Raw genomic sequence first — 15,955 nt, forward strand, 5'->3', positions numbered from 1 at the left:
GGAATCAATCATTTGCATGATACAAATTTCTTGACCCCGCCGGGACGAACCCGGGTCTCCCGCGTGCAAGGCGAGCGCAGTGACCACTACGCCATGGGAGCTGACCAAAAAGTCACATAATAAAATACGTTAACACGGCTTTAGTTAGTAGTTCCCCAGGGCTGTCTCGCGATCTTGACTTCCAAGACTACTGAGGACCTCGCTTCAACCGCGGAGTGTCCTCAGGCTAAACTGCTCAGTCAGCAGTAAGACAGTGGTTTGGTATTTCACGAGACAACAACGGTAAACCAATATAAAGACTCTTGAGTGGAAGGTAACCAGTAGGTGAGGTTAACGCGTGTTCTCTACCACTCAACCCTTAGAGCTCCATTATTGTGTGGTCAAATTCTCAAATAAATGAGGATAAAATTACATGCCTCGGCTGGTATTGAACCCACGCCCTCCTGTTTACCAGGCGAGCGTGTTGACCACTACGCCCGCGCCACCCAGGCAGGCAACAGGTAGGTACTAGGTAGGCGTTTTGTGCGATCAAAATTGAATTGTCTTTTTAAATTATGTATTTATGTTTTAAGCACCTGTTTTATTATCAACCTCTCTCTTTCAACAAAATATCCTTCAGTCATAATTTTGCCCTCTTTCCTTCACATTATTTTCTATTTCCTTCTAGCCTCGTTAGCCCGATCATGAGTTCCATCCGATACGGTGGTGGAAATCCGACATGATCAGGCTAGCCAGAATGAAGGGCGACTTGCTCTGCAACTTTAACTAGTATTTCAATCAGACATCATCACGAGGCGACGACATACATCTAGAACTGCCTCTCTAGTAGTCTTCAGACTCCTGCTTAACTTCTCGAAATCCATAAGAATAAAACAAAAAATATTCATTTTTCACTCACAACGGGGCGGTATCTCTGAACCAGCGGCAGTATCTCAGTTGAATAGCGACCAGTAGCGGCAATACCAGAAAAAAAAGAAAAGAAAATTGTTCACATGGGAAAGGAGGAATGGAAGGATAAGAGACACCCAAAGGTGTTCCCCGAAAGGTCAAAGGCTCACAGTGAAAGAGAAGATCAGTGTTTGGGTGGAAGAGCTCCTGCCACTTGAAAGATGATCAGGCTAGCCAGAATGAACGGCAACTTGCTCTGTAACTTTAACTAGTATTTCAATCAGACATCATCACGAGGCGACGACATACATCTAGAACTGCCTCTCTAGTAGTCTCTAGACTCCTGCTTAACTTCTCGAAAACCATAAGAATAAAACAAATAATCATTTTTCACTCACAACGAGACGGTATCTCTGAACCAGCCGCAGTATCTCTGTTGAATAGCGACCAGTAGCGGCATTACCAGAAAAAAAAAGAAAAGAAAATTGTTCACAGGGGAAGGGAGGAATGGAAGGATAAGAGACACCCAAAGGTGTTCCCCGAAAGGCTCACAGTGAAAGAGAAGATCAGTGTTTGGGTGGAAGAGCTCCTGCCACTTGAAAGTAAACAGAGAGGTATATATGGAATTATAGAAATAGTCAAGGCTTTTAGTAATGCTATGATGTGACATGTCCACAAAACTTGTGAAGAGGACTTTCAGATGCTCCAGAATTTTTTTTTTTCTCCAGGAAAATGTTTCTCTTAAGAAACTAGAGGACATCTTTTAGGGTTTCTTCATTTCGTTAAATATTGTCGTTTTGTTCACAAACAAAATTACGTGTGATGCCATGTCATGTATATGTATTATGTAGAACGTAGGTAGCTATTTTTTTTCCACCTCTTGTATTTTTCAACCAATAAATGCCATCAACACCTATTCAACTTTCGGTGAAACAAAGAAACAATCTTCTGGAAACGAGATACTAAATCGAGTAGCACGATAGATAGGTCCCTTATATTGGTAAACAGAGAGAGGTCAATTTTACATTTTTTTCTCTTTCAATTATGATTTTATTTATTTATTTGCACGCTAAGCAGCAAGTTTTTCAGAAAATTATTTCTCTTAAGAAACTGGAGGACTTCTTTTAGGGATTCTTCCTTTCGTTAAATGTTGTCGTTTCATTCCTTATCAAAATTACGTGATGTCATGTATAGAACGTAGGCAGCTATTTTTTTTTTCATCTTAAATTTGTCAGGCAGTAAATGTCATTAACACCTATCGAACTTTCGGTGAAACAGATTGTCTCTTCTGGAAACGAGACACTGTGTCAAGTAGCATGATAGATAGTCCCTTATATTGCTAAACAGAGAGAGGTCAAGAAACCCAAGTAGCCAACATTATGAAGAACGGAAACAAACTTACCTTCTCTGGGGATCTATTCCACACAATGACCGAGTGTCCAGAATTGAGCAGATTCTTGACAATACCGGAGCCCATAATACCCAGACCCAGAAATCGAGGCAAAATAAATTACACTCTTTTTTTTCTACAAAACTTCAGAAGTCAAATCTTGTTAAAACGGAAATTTCTAGAGCCTCATACAAAAATTGACAGTATAAGTATGTACCAATGTACCTACTAATGTTATTTTTCCAAAAAATAAAGAGTAAGGCATAGGTAGGTAAAAGATTTTTAATGTTAAGTACTAAATGTTTTCTGCCCTACCCTTTATCTTACTAAATGTTTCCTTCCAACTATCATTTTGTCACTTTGGTTTGGACCATAATGGCTATGAATCCTTGGCAACTGCATGACTATCAAATAAAACTATGTAAGAATAACGATAATAAAAGTAATTCAAGAATCTATCTTACCTCATCATTTTCACCACGGTTGGCAATGTAATCCTCAATAGCAGCACAAGCCTCCTATTTACATTTTTTCTCTTTCAATTATGATTTTATTTATTTATTTGCACGCTAAGCAGCAAGTTTTTCAGGAAATTGTTTCTCTTAAGAAACTGGAGGACTTCTTTTAGGGATTCTTCCTTTCGTTAAAAAATGTTGTCGTTTCGTTCCTTATCAAAATTACGTGATGTCATGTACAAAACGTAGGCAGCTATTTTTTTTCCACATCTTAAGTAAATTTGTCAGGCAGTAAATGTCATTAACACCTATCGAACTTTCGGTGAAACAGATTGTCTCTTCTGGAAACGAGACACTATGTCAAGTAGCATGATGGATAGTCCCTTATATTGCTAAACAGAGAGAGGTCAAGAAACCCAAGTACCCAACATTATGAAGAATGGAAACAAACTTACCTTTTCCGGGGATCTATTCCACACAATGACCGAGTGTCCAGAATTGAGCAGATTCTTGACAATACCGGAGCCCATAATACCCAGACCCAGAAATCCAAACTTGAGACTGGATGGGTTAATGTTCTTATCCTTGAGGGACTCGTTAATGCTGGTGAGGTCAAGTGAAGGTGTTTCCTGGAAATTGGGAAATCCTTATCATTTTTCACATTACTTCAACATTTTTTGAAGATTTTAACTGTAAAGCTGTGTCCATACATGGTCGACGCCGTCCATCCAAGTGGTGAATCAATGTTGTCGAGGTAGTGTACGGCGTCAACTATGTGTGGGTGGATATAAGTAGCTTTATCGTGTGTGTTATCCATGTCTTTTTCGTTTAAGCTCACAATATATGAGCTGACAATGCCGAAAGATGAAACCGGTCGTCATCAAAAACAACTGTAACGATCAAGATATCGTCCCGAAAGCGAAGAAGGAAGGAAAACAAGATAGGAGAAAACTCCCAAGAAGATCACGTGAAATATAGTAAAGGGGCCGCGGAGCGTTTACAAATAAAAAAAAGGTCGCGTAGAAAGAAAAAAAAAAGGGTTTGGGAACCTCTGATTTACATTACATTTTGCATTAATGCAAGGAAGGGATTCTTTTTTACATCCATGCCTATCCCGGAACGGAAAAGCTTGGTCAAAAAATGTTCAAAACCGCATGGCCACGGCCACAGAGGTGGACAAAATCATTATCATTGAACATTTTCTGTCGGACCTAGGATCACTTTGAATTTTGGATTTTAGGACAACAACGACAAAAGCACGTTAAATATTCCCAAGAACGAACCTTATCTGCTTGAGATAAAGTTCGCCCAGGACGGGAATCAAACCCGCAACCTACGGCTAACGAGGCTAGAAGGAAATAGAAAATAATGTGAAGGAAAGAGGGCAAAATTATGACTGAAGGATATTTTGTTGAAAGAGAGAGGTTGATAATAAAACAGGTGCTTAAAACATAAATACATAATTTAAAAAGACAATTCAATTTTGATCGCACAAAACGCCTACCTAGTACCTACCTGTTGCCTGCCTGGGTGGCGCGGGCGTAGTGGTCAACACGCTCGCCTGGTAAACAGGAGGGCGTGGGTTCAATACCAGCCGAGGCATGTAATTTTATCCTCATTTATTTGAGAATTTGACCACACAATAATGGAGCTCTAAGGGTTGAGTGGTAGAGAACACGCGTTAACCTCACCTACTGGTTACCTTCCACTCAAGAGTCTTTATATTGGTTTACCGTTGTTGTCTCGTGAAATACCAAACCACTGTCTTACTGCTGACTGAGCAGTTTAGCCTGAGGACACTCCGCGGTTGAAGCGAGGTCCTCAGTAGTCTTGGAAGTCAAGATCGCGAGACAGCCCTGGGGAACTACTAACTAAAGCCGTGTTAACGTATTTTATTATGTGACTTTTTGGTCAGCTCCCATGGCGTAGTGGTCACTGCGCTCGCCTTGCACGCGGGCATTACTAAAAGCCTTGACTATTTCTATAATTCCATATATACCTCTCTGTTTACTTTCAAGTGGCAGGAGCTCTTCCACCCAAACACTGATCTTCTCTTTCACTGTGAGCCTTTGACCTTTCGGGGAACACCTTTGGGTGTTTTATCCTTCCATTCCTCCATTCCCATGTGAACAATTTTCTTTTCTTTTTTTTTCTGGTAATGCCGCTACTGGTCGCTATTCAACTGAGATACTGCGGCTGGTTCTGAGATACCACCCCGTTGTGAGTGAAAAATGAGTATTTGTTTTATTCTTATGGTTTTCGAGAAGTTAAGCAGGAGTCTGGAGACTACTAGAGAGGCAGTTCTAGATGTATGTCGTCGCCTCGTGATGATGTTTGATTGAAATACTAGTTAAAGTTACAGAGCATGTCGCCGTTCATTTTGGCTAGCCTGATCATGTCGGATTTCCAATGGAACTCATGATCAGTGGGAACGGCCTTAAAGCGTGACCTGAACGGGCAATGGGTTGAGTTATCAGTTGAGTGTATCCTTTCAGGTCACGCATAAAAATGCTATAAATAATAAAATATTGCAATAGGATAGAAATAAAAGACAGTGAGACATATCAATATGATTATGTACTAAAACACGAACATTGACCTTAGAATTAGGTATTTTATTAGAGATAAGATTTTGAGTAAGTTTTTTTCATTAAGAAGACCATTTCATTGAAAAAAAACGTGATTTTTTTTTCATTACATTGAAAAAGAAAAGGCCACTTGAAGACTAATAATATCGAGAAATACAAAATTAAAGGGAAAAGTTAGGGTAGGTACGGAATAGGAGGGAATTCGCCCATGAAGACATGCTACGACATAGACCTTGCGAGTTAATCGTAGCAGATGTTTTATTGTGACATGAAAACGGCAATGGAACACTCTTTCAAAAGAATTGCAGGGTTAAAAGGAAAGAGAAAATGATGAGATGGGAGGACAATCAAAGTTACAGAAGTAGTAATAGTAGTGAGGGGGAGGGGCAGGGAGAATAATGTAAAAAAAAATTAAAAAATTGATTTCTTTGAAGAGTTTTTCATTCAGCGTCTTGACGAAAACCTCTTCACAATTTTTGTGAATTTTGTGGCTATCATAGGATCATGACATAACTAACTACTCAACTAGGTATGGTTTCCTCACGAGGCTGAGTGCACCTGTATTCCTCTGATTGGAGGAAGGAGAAGAGCGTTTCAGTCAATAATACTAATTTAGTGATTTGAAAAATGTATTATCTTATACTAAAGGCAGAAGTTTTAAATTTTTAATGATATAATGTAACATTAGTGATCTCTACACTAGAAGCGATTATTTTCCTAATTTGAGTCCACTTTCCACTTTCTGCTCAGGTCGCACTCCAGTCACAGTACGTTCAATGAGAGGTCACAAATATTTTACACATGATGGGAGTGAGCATACTGTGACTAGCGTGTGACTTACACAAGAGTAGAAATAGGCCTTTAATCAATTTGTTTGAACACAGTATTACAAATAGCCTCCGAAGAGGTCAAAGGAAAGGCCATCTAAAACACCATTGGCCTCTTCTTATTTCCAAACAACAAGTAGAATGGACTTTCACAAGGTTACCAAGTCTTCAGTAATGTATTTCCCAGTTCAGTACAACCCAATAGCTTTAGTAATGTATTGAGCAACAAGTGGTTATCATCCCTTCAAAGCTAAGTGCATCTTGGGATAACCGCTGCGAAGTGGTACTAAGAATGCTTAGAAGCACCGGGAATGGAACCTTGGATCTTATGATTGCTGTCTTCTCCATAACCTAACCAATGAAGAATTAAATACAAGTGAGATAAAAACTTGTGAGAACTAATGGCAGTACTAATTACAGACTCGTTGAATTTAAACCACTACCATTAGACGACAATGTGTCTACGGGATAATCGCTGCGAAGTGGTACTAAGAATTCTTAGAAGCACCGGGAATGGAACCTTAGATCTTATGATTGCTGTCTTCTCCATAACCTTACCTATGAAGAATTAAATACAAGGTTCTCTGTGAGATAAAAACTTGTGAAAACTAATGGCAGTACTAATTACAGACTCGTTGAATTTAAACCACTACCATTAGACGACAATGTGTCTACCACACAACCCTCAGAGATGATCAATTATTAGGTCTCAGTCTAAATGAGGTGGGAAAATAACTCAACTCAAAACAAAACTTGTCTGATTTCATATTTACATGCAATATCTGTTGTACTTATACCATGGGATAATACACATACTATTCTATGGTATTGGGAGAGTAAGAACTACATTCTAGTTGATAAGTGATATTTAAAGTTTAGTATTTCAGATAATCTCCTCACTGTCTGTATGTACCGTAGTGGTGACATGAGGTGATGTATACAGACAGGCCTCACTGGTCCCTGGCTTCTCTCTCATGTCCAGGGTGTTGCTCTGAGAACGTTCCAGAGGATTCATCATAGTGTATAACACATGGTGTGCTGTGCTGGGCGTCGCGTTGACATGGTCTGAGCTTGAGACACCGTGTATACGTGCATGTGGCTGAGGGATGCTAGGACTCAGACTATGTTCAGTAGGCGGCGTGAAGTAGAGGGACAGATGACTCTCAGCCTCGACTAGCATGCTACCTAGCGGAATATCCTCACGACGCTTGTTCCCACTACCACCCGGTATCTCTGTCTCATCGTACACAGTAGACATACTGTAACCACAGGAACTCTTGCAGTTCTCCAGGGTAGGCAAGGATTCCAACATCTTGTTTAGCGCCTGCTGTTGATACTTGTAGTTCTCACGGATGCGCAACATTTGATGCGCACTGAATTTACGCACGCGGTTGCGCTGGAAGACGTAATTCTCGCGCACCCAGTTGAGTTGACCCGTTGAGTAATCTCGTACCCGCATCATCTGAAATGCAAAACAGGTGGCGAGTTGAGTGACACGGGTACATGAGGGGTTAACACCGAAGTCAGTAAGCAATGGTAGGTATATGAGTTCAGTGAATAAGTAACAAATATTTGCAATGTGTTATAGACACGTGTTTGTACATCATGAACAGTTGATTACAGGGTGGTGTGCAAGTGTATGGTCCTCCTGGAACACACTCAGACAAGGAGCTGATACGGGACTTCAATAGGCCCGATTGTATCCAACATCCAATGAGCAAGTTGTCCTTTAGTTGATCTACGTGTGCCAAATTTTAACAAAATTGGACATTTCGTTCTGGAGTTATAGCGAAACAAAAGGATTTCTTTATAAGCCCGAAATCTAATGAGGGAATTTCCACATTCCAAATTTCATCAGAATCAGACAAATGGTTCTAACTCAAGGAAAAATCGTTGAGTTCAAGTTAGAAATCACATCGTTTAATTATAAATACTAGACCAAGGGATGAAAAAGGAAATAGACAACTAAAAGTTACTGACATGAAGTAATTTAATGGGATTTAATTAAGAGAAAAAGAAAACACATATCTTTTTTGTACATACTGGGGAAAAATCGGAAACTCCCGAAATTCCCAACCGTTCCCGAGATATTGACGTTTTTTAAGTTCCCCATAAGAAATACACAGGGAACAGAGTTTGAGGCCAGCAAAACTTTCTCTCCTATCTCCTACGTGTTATTTATTATACATATATATATATTCTTTTTTTTTCCTCCACGAATATCAGAAAATGTAAAAAAAAAAAAAATGTAGGTAGGTACCTGTCTGTACAAACTATGGATAATCATATGTATAGCATTGCAAATGTATGGTGGGTATATCTGCAATAGAGTTTATTTCGCATTTAAACTCCATTACAGATGGGGGAATACGGATACGGGGCATTTATGGAACCCTTCTTCTTTTACTTTTACATCCAGAGATAATTCGATTTGAAAATTACCAGTAAATTTTTTGTTAACTTTTGATAGCTGACGAGTTTTTAATTACCACTGAACTTTCGACCTTTTAAAATACTTTTTCACATCTTTTTACTTTGTAATTGGATTTTTTGCACATTTTACATTGCGACCTTCCAAACAAAATGTTTACCCGAATGCATAATACATCCTCAATTCTGTACATAGCAACAACGTAACTGCTGTGTTTCTTATTTTGTACAATCTCGTATTATCGTAACAGTGGATATTGTATACTGTACATTGTACGCTACTTTTACCTGGTACAGCTTATGACGTCATTTCATGAAATGAAAAATACTAAACTCAGCAAGAAATAAATCCAAACAGAGTCGCTCCATTGTTTATGCTTTATACTGAAATAATCTGGTCGGATTTAACCAAGTCGTTATTCCGCACAGACTTCTTGAAATATCACCAGTACTTATAATAATGAGACCCTTTATTGGTTTTTACTGTTACACTGGGGAAAAAACTAGGGTACCGGAATCGAGTGACTTTGTTCCGGAACTCTAATATTTAACTCTACATTAGGAAGCTCGACATTATAATATAGCCAGTATACGTTTAAACGTAGGAGTAGGATCAAATTTATGATGAAAATATGTGCACGAGTGAAAAATTTTAATTTAATTTTTTCCTCCTCCACAACCATAACCTCAGTTTGAAATTTTCAAATGACGTTTCCATGCCTGTACTTATAGCTCTTATGGCGGAGTAATGTTGATAGAAATAATGTGTCACAGGGTGTAACAAATAGAGATGTACGAAATGACGTGGCTGTATTGATTGAAGCTTGATTCGCACAACCTGTATCAAATGTCGAAACTCAAAACCAAACTATCTGCTGTTTACTTTCTATAATGCACATACATTTGTTTACACTTAATATCCAGATATTCCACATCACATAGCTCGTTCACATTTGACAGTTCGCAAGACCCCAGTTTTCGCCAAAATCTTGATCGAGTTTTGTTTGCTTGCGAATTTGTCAGATTGTAGAAACTTGACCTGTATGGAGTGTTTGGGGGCTTCACATCAGAAGTGTATAACATCTTATTCTGCCAGCAGTGTCAGCCACATCAGGATTTAGCATTTTAATAAGATTCCATTAGGTTCTCTCATCTGTTGAATTCTTAGAATAAAATGCAATTATGTTTTACACATCCCTGATATAATAGATACGTGCTAGCAGTATGTGCGACGTGATTGCTAAACACGTGGCTGAATAATTGGAAAATCACCGGTAAACAGTGATGGAAATTTTTGTATGCTCTTTCAAGAATTCGCTGATGAAACGGGCATAATGCAAGAAAATCTCACTTGCAATATTTCTATATCTGTATAAAACGATTTTCCATTTGAGGAACAGGCCCCCAGAGAAGGGTACTCTCACTAGACATACGTGATGAAATTCATGGTTTCTAGACAACCAAGTAACCACTAACCATAAGCCATTATGATTGGTCATTATGAGTTCTGAGTATGATGAGAGAAAGTTGATTGAATGTTGATACAACCAACACAAGTTGATCTTCATACCATAGCTATGCTTTGGTGTATTAGATTTTATTAGATATTTTTTTGCTAAAGAATAGCAAACTTATTGTGAGTGAGCGAATTATTGCGATCACCTTGCGTTATGCAATGTTGACTGTGGTGGGGAATTGGTTGAATGTTGTAGGAGTAGGGTGAATATATCCTACACTATTGTGGAAACCAAGTTTAAGAAATCATTATGGGGTCTAATTACTAAATAAATCCTGATAAATTCCATGCCTCGGTTGGGATTCGTCCTCCCGCTTTCCAGAAGAGTGCATCGTTTTCCAGTTAATATTTTATCCGAGATTTTTCTTCATTTAAGTAATATCTTCAAAGATTTTTCTTCTGCATTTGATAATGGTCCCCATTGTCTCTCCCATGTGTTTCAGGTGACCAAGATCAAGGAAAACTACGAGTTCCAAGCGGAGAAAATAAGAGAAAGCTACAAGGATCAAGTTGAGAACTTGAGAACTATCAAACGGAATGGTACCACACATCTAGTGTCACTCAGGGAACAATACTCAGACCAGGTAATATAACAAGGATTAGACTATTCAGGCCTGTCTTATTCAGACCAGGTAATATACTAGTGATGAAAAATATTTAAGATAGCCAAGAGATCGAAAGGACAGTTTGGCGTCCAAATGTAGTCTGATTAGCGTTATCCAGGGTGCACCAACGTGGAGGAAAAAAAAAAAGAAAAAAAAAATAAAATAAAACGTCCATACGATAAATAAATAAATATACTAGTGATGAAACTCGGTCCTCTAACTCTAGGGACAATTGAAGCGACAATACGCCCATCTGATGAGGGACATACTAACGGATGGGCATGCTACGACACAGACCACAAGCGTCTAATGTAGCAGTTGTTTCATTACTACGAAACTGAAAACGGCGGTGAAACACCATCTTTAAAAACAAAAAAATGAGTTTCGAGCAAAACAGCTTTGAAATTTGATTTCCTTTGAAAACTATTGGGAGAATTTTATTCTGACTAAACTGGACCTGCACTATAGTGGGAATCTGGGAATAAGAAGGCTTTCAGATATCAGAAGAGAAATTTCTCTAATTATCTTCGCTAAAGGAAAGATGATGAAGGGAGAGATGGAATCATGTGGTCACAGCATATGTGTTTGTGTATCCTATATCTACATTACTTCTCATATGTCTCAATACATTGTGTGCACATGTACTACAACGAGATGTTCCTAACATATCAAATGGATATATGGAGTAAAGGGTATTCATTCAATTGTAATTACTGTGTTTCCATGAATTGTATAACTCACTCAGAAATAGGGCCAGTAAGAAGCCCCCCAAAGGCCCGAATGGGCCAGAAATGCGAGAATCCAATGAGTGAATGTTCAGGACAAACCGTTCAAGACTTATGACGAAATGTGGAAAATCCCCCAAAGTAACCCTACTCGCCCCCAAAAGGCCAACATTTCAAGAGAAAATTCCCTTTACGTGTGCAACATTTCTGTCAAATTTCATCAAAATCGGAAAAACCGTTTTAGAGGTGAATGCAGAGGCGTTGAGTTAAAACTTGAAACTCACTTACTTTCCTACAAGACTTAGAGACATTCTGTCCCATAGGAATTAAGCAAGACTTGGAGACATTCTGTCCCATAGGAATTAAGCAAGACTTGGAGACATTCTGTCCCATAGGAATTAAGCAAGACTTGGAGACATTCTGTCCCATAGGAATTAAGCAAGACTTGGAGACATTCTGTCCCATAGGAATTAAGCAAGACTTGGAGACATTCTGTCCCATAGGAATTAAGCAAGACTTGGAGACATTCTGTCCCATAGGAATTAAGCAAGACTTGGAGACATTCTGTCCCATAGGAATTAAGCAAGACTTGGAGACATTCTGTCCCATAGGAATTAAGCAAGACTTGGAGACATTCTGTCCCATAGGAATTAAGCATTAAAAGTTTTCATAAAACTATCAAGTAGGTTCACTGATGTAATCAAGTAGAAAAAGTAACCCCGCTTTACTCAATAGCAACAAGCTTATCCCAGCTACTAAATCACTGATATGTGTTTTCTTTTCCTCTTAAATCCCATTAAATTACTTCATGTCAGTAACTTTTAGTTGTCTATTTCCTTTTTCATCCCTTGGTCTAGTATTTATAATTAAACGATGTGATTTCTAACTTGAACTCAACGATTTTTCTTTGAGTTAGAACCATTTGTCTGATTTAGATGAAATTTGGAATGTGGAAATTCCCTCATTAGATTTCGGGCTTATAAAGAAATCCTTTTGTTTCGCTATAACTCCAGAACGAAATGCTCAAGTAAAAAAAGTACCCGCGCTTTACTCAATAGCAACAAGCTTTTCCCAGCTACTATATCACTGATATGTGTTTTCTTTTTCTCTTAATTAAATCCCATTAAATTACTTCATGTCAGTAACTTTTAGTTGTCCATTTCCTTTTTCATCCCTTGGTCTAGTATTTATAAATAAACGATGTGATTTCTAACTTGAACTCAACGATTTTTCCTTGAGTTAGAACCATTTGTCTGATTCTGATGAAATTTGGAATGTGGAAATTCCCTCATTAGATTTCGGGCTTATAAAGAAATCCTTTTGTTTCGCTATAACTCCAGAACGAAATGTCCAATTTTGTTAAAATTTGGCACACGTAGATCAACTAAAGGACAACTTGCTCATTGGATGTTGGATACAATCGGGCCTATTGAAGTCCCGTATCAGCTCCTTGTCTGAGTGAGTTCTAATAGTATACAGGAGGACCATACACTTGAACACCACCCTGTAATCAACTGTTCATGATGTACAAACACGTGTCTATAACACATTGCAAATATTTGTTACTTATTCACTGAACTCATAACCAGGTAATATACTAGTGATGAAACTCGGTCCTCTAACTCTAGGGACAATACGCCCATCTGATGAGGGACATACTAAGGGATGGTCATGCTACGACACAGACCACAAGCGTCTAATAGAGCAGTTGTTTCATTACTACGAACTGAAAACGGCGGTGAAACACCATCTTTTAAAAACAAAAAAAAAAAAAAAAAAAAGTGATGAAACTCGGTCCTCTGACTCTAGGGACAATTGAAGCGACAATACGCCCATCTGATGAGGGACATACTAAGGGATGGTCATGCTACGACACAGACCACAAGCGTCTAATGTAGCAGTTGTTTCATTATTACGAATTGAAAACGGCGGTGAAACACCATCTTTTAAAAACAAAAAAAAAAAAATAGTTTCGAGTAAAACAGCTTTGAAATTTGATTTCCTTTGAAAACTATTGGGAGAATTCTGACTAAACTGGACCTGCACTATAGTGGAAATAAGAAGGCTTTCAGATTTCAGAAGAGAAATTTCTCTAATTCTCTTCGCTAAAGGAAAGATGATGAAGGGAGAGATGGAATCATGTGGTCACATCATATGGGTTTGTGTATCCTATATCTACATTACTTTCTCATATGTCTCAATACATTGTGTGCACATGTACTACAACGAGATGCTCCTAACATATCAAATGGACATATGGAGTACAGGGTATTCATTCAATTGTAATTACTGTGTTTCTATGAATTGTATAACTCACTCAGAAATAGGGCCAGTAAGAGGCCCCCCAAAGGCCCGAATGGGCCAGAAATGCGAGAATTAAATGAGTGACATATGTGTACATTATCTACATTACTTCTCATATGTCTCAATACATTGTGTGCACATGTACTACAACGAGATGTTCCTAACATATTAAATCGACATATGGAGTACAGGGTATTCATTCAATTGTAATTACTGTGTTTCCATGAATTGTATAACTCACTCAGAAATAGGGCCAGTAAGAGGCCCCCCAAAGGTCCGAATGGGCCAGAAATGCGAGAATCCAATGAGTGAATGTTCTGGACAAACCGTTCAAGACTTATGACGAAATGTGGAAAATCCTCCAAAGTAACCCTACTCGCCCCCAAAAGGCCAACATTTCAAGAGAAAATTCCCTTTACGTGAGCAACATTTCTGTCAAATTTCATCAAAATCGGAAAAACCGTTCTAGAGGTGAATGCAGAGGCGTTGAGTTAAAACTTGAAACTCATGGCACTTACTTTCCTACAAGACTTAGAGACATTCTGTCCCATAGGAATTAAGCAAGACTTAGAGACATTCTGTCCCATAGGAATTAAGCAAGACTTGGGCAACTCCCAAGAAGATCACGTGAAATATAGTAAAGGGGCCGCGGAGCGTTTACAAATAAAGAAGAAAAAAAAGGTCGCGTAGAAAGAAAAAAAAGTTTGGGAACTGCTGGTTTACATTACATTTCGCATTAATGCAAGGAAGGGATTTTTTTTTACATTCATGCCTATCCCGGAACGGAAAAGCTTGGTCAAAAAATGTTCAAAACCGTATGGCCACGGCCACAGAGGTGGACAAAATCATTATCATTGAACATTTTCTGTCGGACCTAGGAGCGCTTTGAATTTTGGATTTTAGGGCAACCAACGACAAAAGCACGTTAAATATACCCAAGAACGAACCTTATCTGCTTGAGATAAAGTTCGCCCAGGACGGGAATCAAACCCGCAACCTACGGCTAACGACGCTAGACAGGCTAGAAGGAAATAGAAAATAATGTGAAGGAAAGAGGGCAAAATTATGACTGAAGGATATTTTGTTGAAAGAGAGAGGAGGTTGATAATTTAAAACAGGTGCTTAAAGCATAAATACATAATTTAAAAAGACAATTCAATTTTGATCGCACAAAACGCCTACCTAGTACCTACCTGTTGCCTGCCTAGGTGGCGCGGGCGTAGTGGTCAAGACGCTCGCCTGGTAAACAGGAGGGCGTGGGTTCAATCCCAGCCGAGGCATGTCATTTTATCCTCATTTATTTGAGAATTTGACCACACAATAATGGAGCTCTAAGGGTTAGGTGGTAGAGAACACGCGTTAACCTCACCTACTGGTTACCTTCCACTCAAGAGTCTTTATATTGGTTTACCGTTGTTGTCTCGTGAAATACCAAACCACTGTCTTACTGCTGACTGAGCAGTTTAGCCTGAGGACACTCCGCGGTTGAAGCGAGGTCCTCAGTAGTCTTGGAAGTCAAGATCGCGAGACAGCCTTTTTTTTTTTTTTTAACAATACATAATATATGGTAAATAAGGGAACTATATATAAAACTTCCTTACTTATCCTATCCAATTCTGATGTTTACTATATTTGACCAGGAGGACCATACACTTGCACACCACCCTGTAATCAACTGTTCATGATGTACAAACACGTGTCTATAACACATTGCAAATATTTGTTACTTATTCACTGAACTCATATACCTACCATTACTGACTTCGGTGTTAACCCCTCATGTACCCGTGTCACTCAACTCGCCACCTGTTTTGCATTTCAGATGATGCGGGTACGAGATTAAGGATTTATTTAGTAATCAGACCCCATAATGAGTTCTTAAACTTGGTTTCCACAATATGTACTTAGTGTAGGATATATTCAAATCTGTCGTTCAAGTCAAAGTATGCTCACTTCCATCTAATCACCTGTTAAATATTTGAACTGAACACAAAGTGGGAATCGGGCATAATGCAAGAAAATCTCACTTGCAATATTTCTATATCTGTATAAAACGATTTTCCATTTGAGGAACAGGCCCCCAGAGAAGGGTACTCTCACTAATAGACATACGTGATGAAATTCATGGTTTCTAGACAACCAAGTAACCACTAACCATAAGCCATTATGATTGGTCATTATGAGTTCTGAGTATGATGAGAGAAAGTTGATTGAATGTTGATACAAC

At 38.7% G+C, this 15,955-nt stretch overlaps 1 protein-coding gene across 1 annotated transcript in view; it reads right to left on the reverse strand.

Moving 5' to 3' along the window:
* Positions 1-3,188: 3,188 nt before the first annotated feature.
* LOC103524084 (putative oxidoreductase GLYR1 homolog) overlaps positions 3,189-15,955 on the reverse strand; it is a gene marked incomplete at its 3' end in the record, with an annotated part of 24,585 nt that continues 11,818 nt past the window's right edge. Inside the window, 1 exon segment of the mRNA XM_026833259.1 lies at positions 3,189-3,362. Coding sequence (XP_026689060.1) covers positions 3,189-3,362 — 174 coding nt within the window.

The sequence above is a fragment of the Diaphorina citri genome, unplaced genomic scaffold, assembly GCF_000475195.1.
Source record: "Diaphorina citri unplaced genomic scaffold, Diaci psyllid genome assembly version 1.1 scaffold87, whole genome shotgun sequence".
Lineage (NCBI taxonomy): Eukaryota > Metazoa > Arthropoda > Insecta > Hemiptera > Psyllidae > Diaphorina > Diaphorina citri.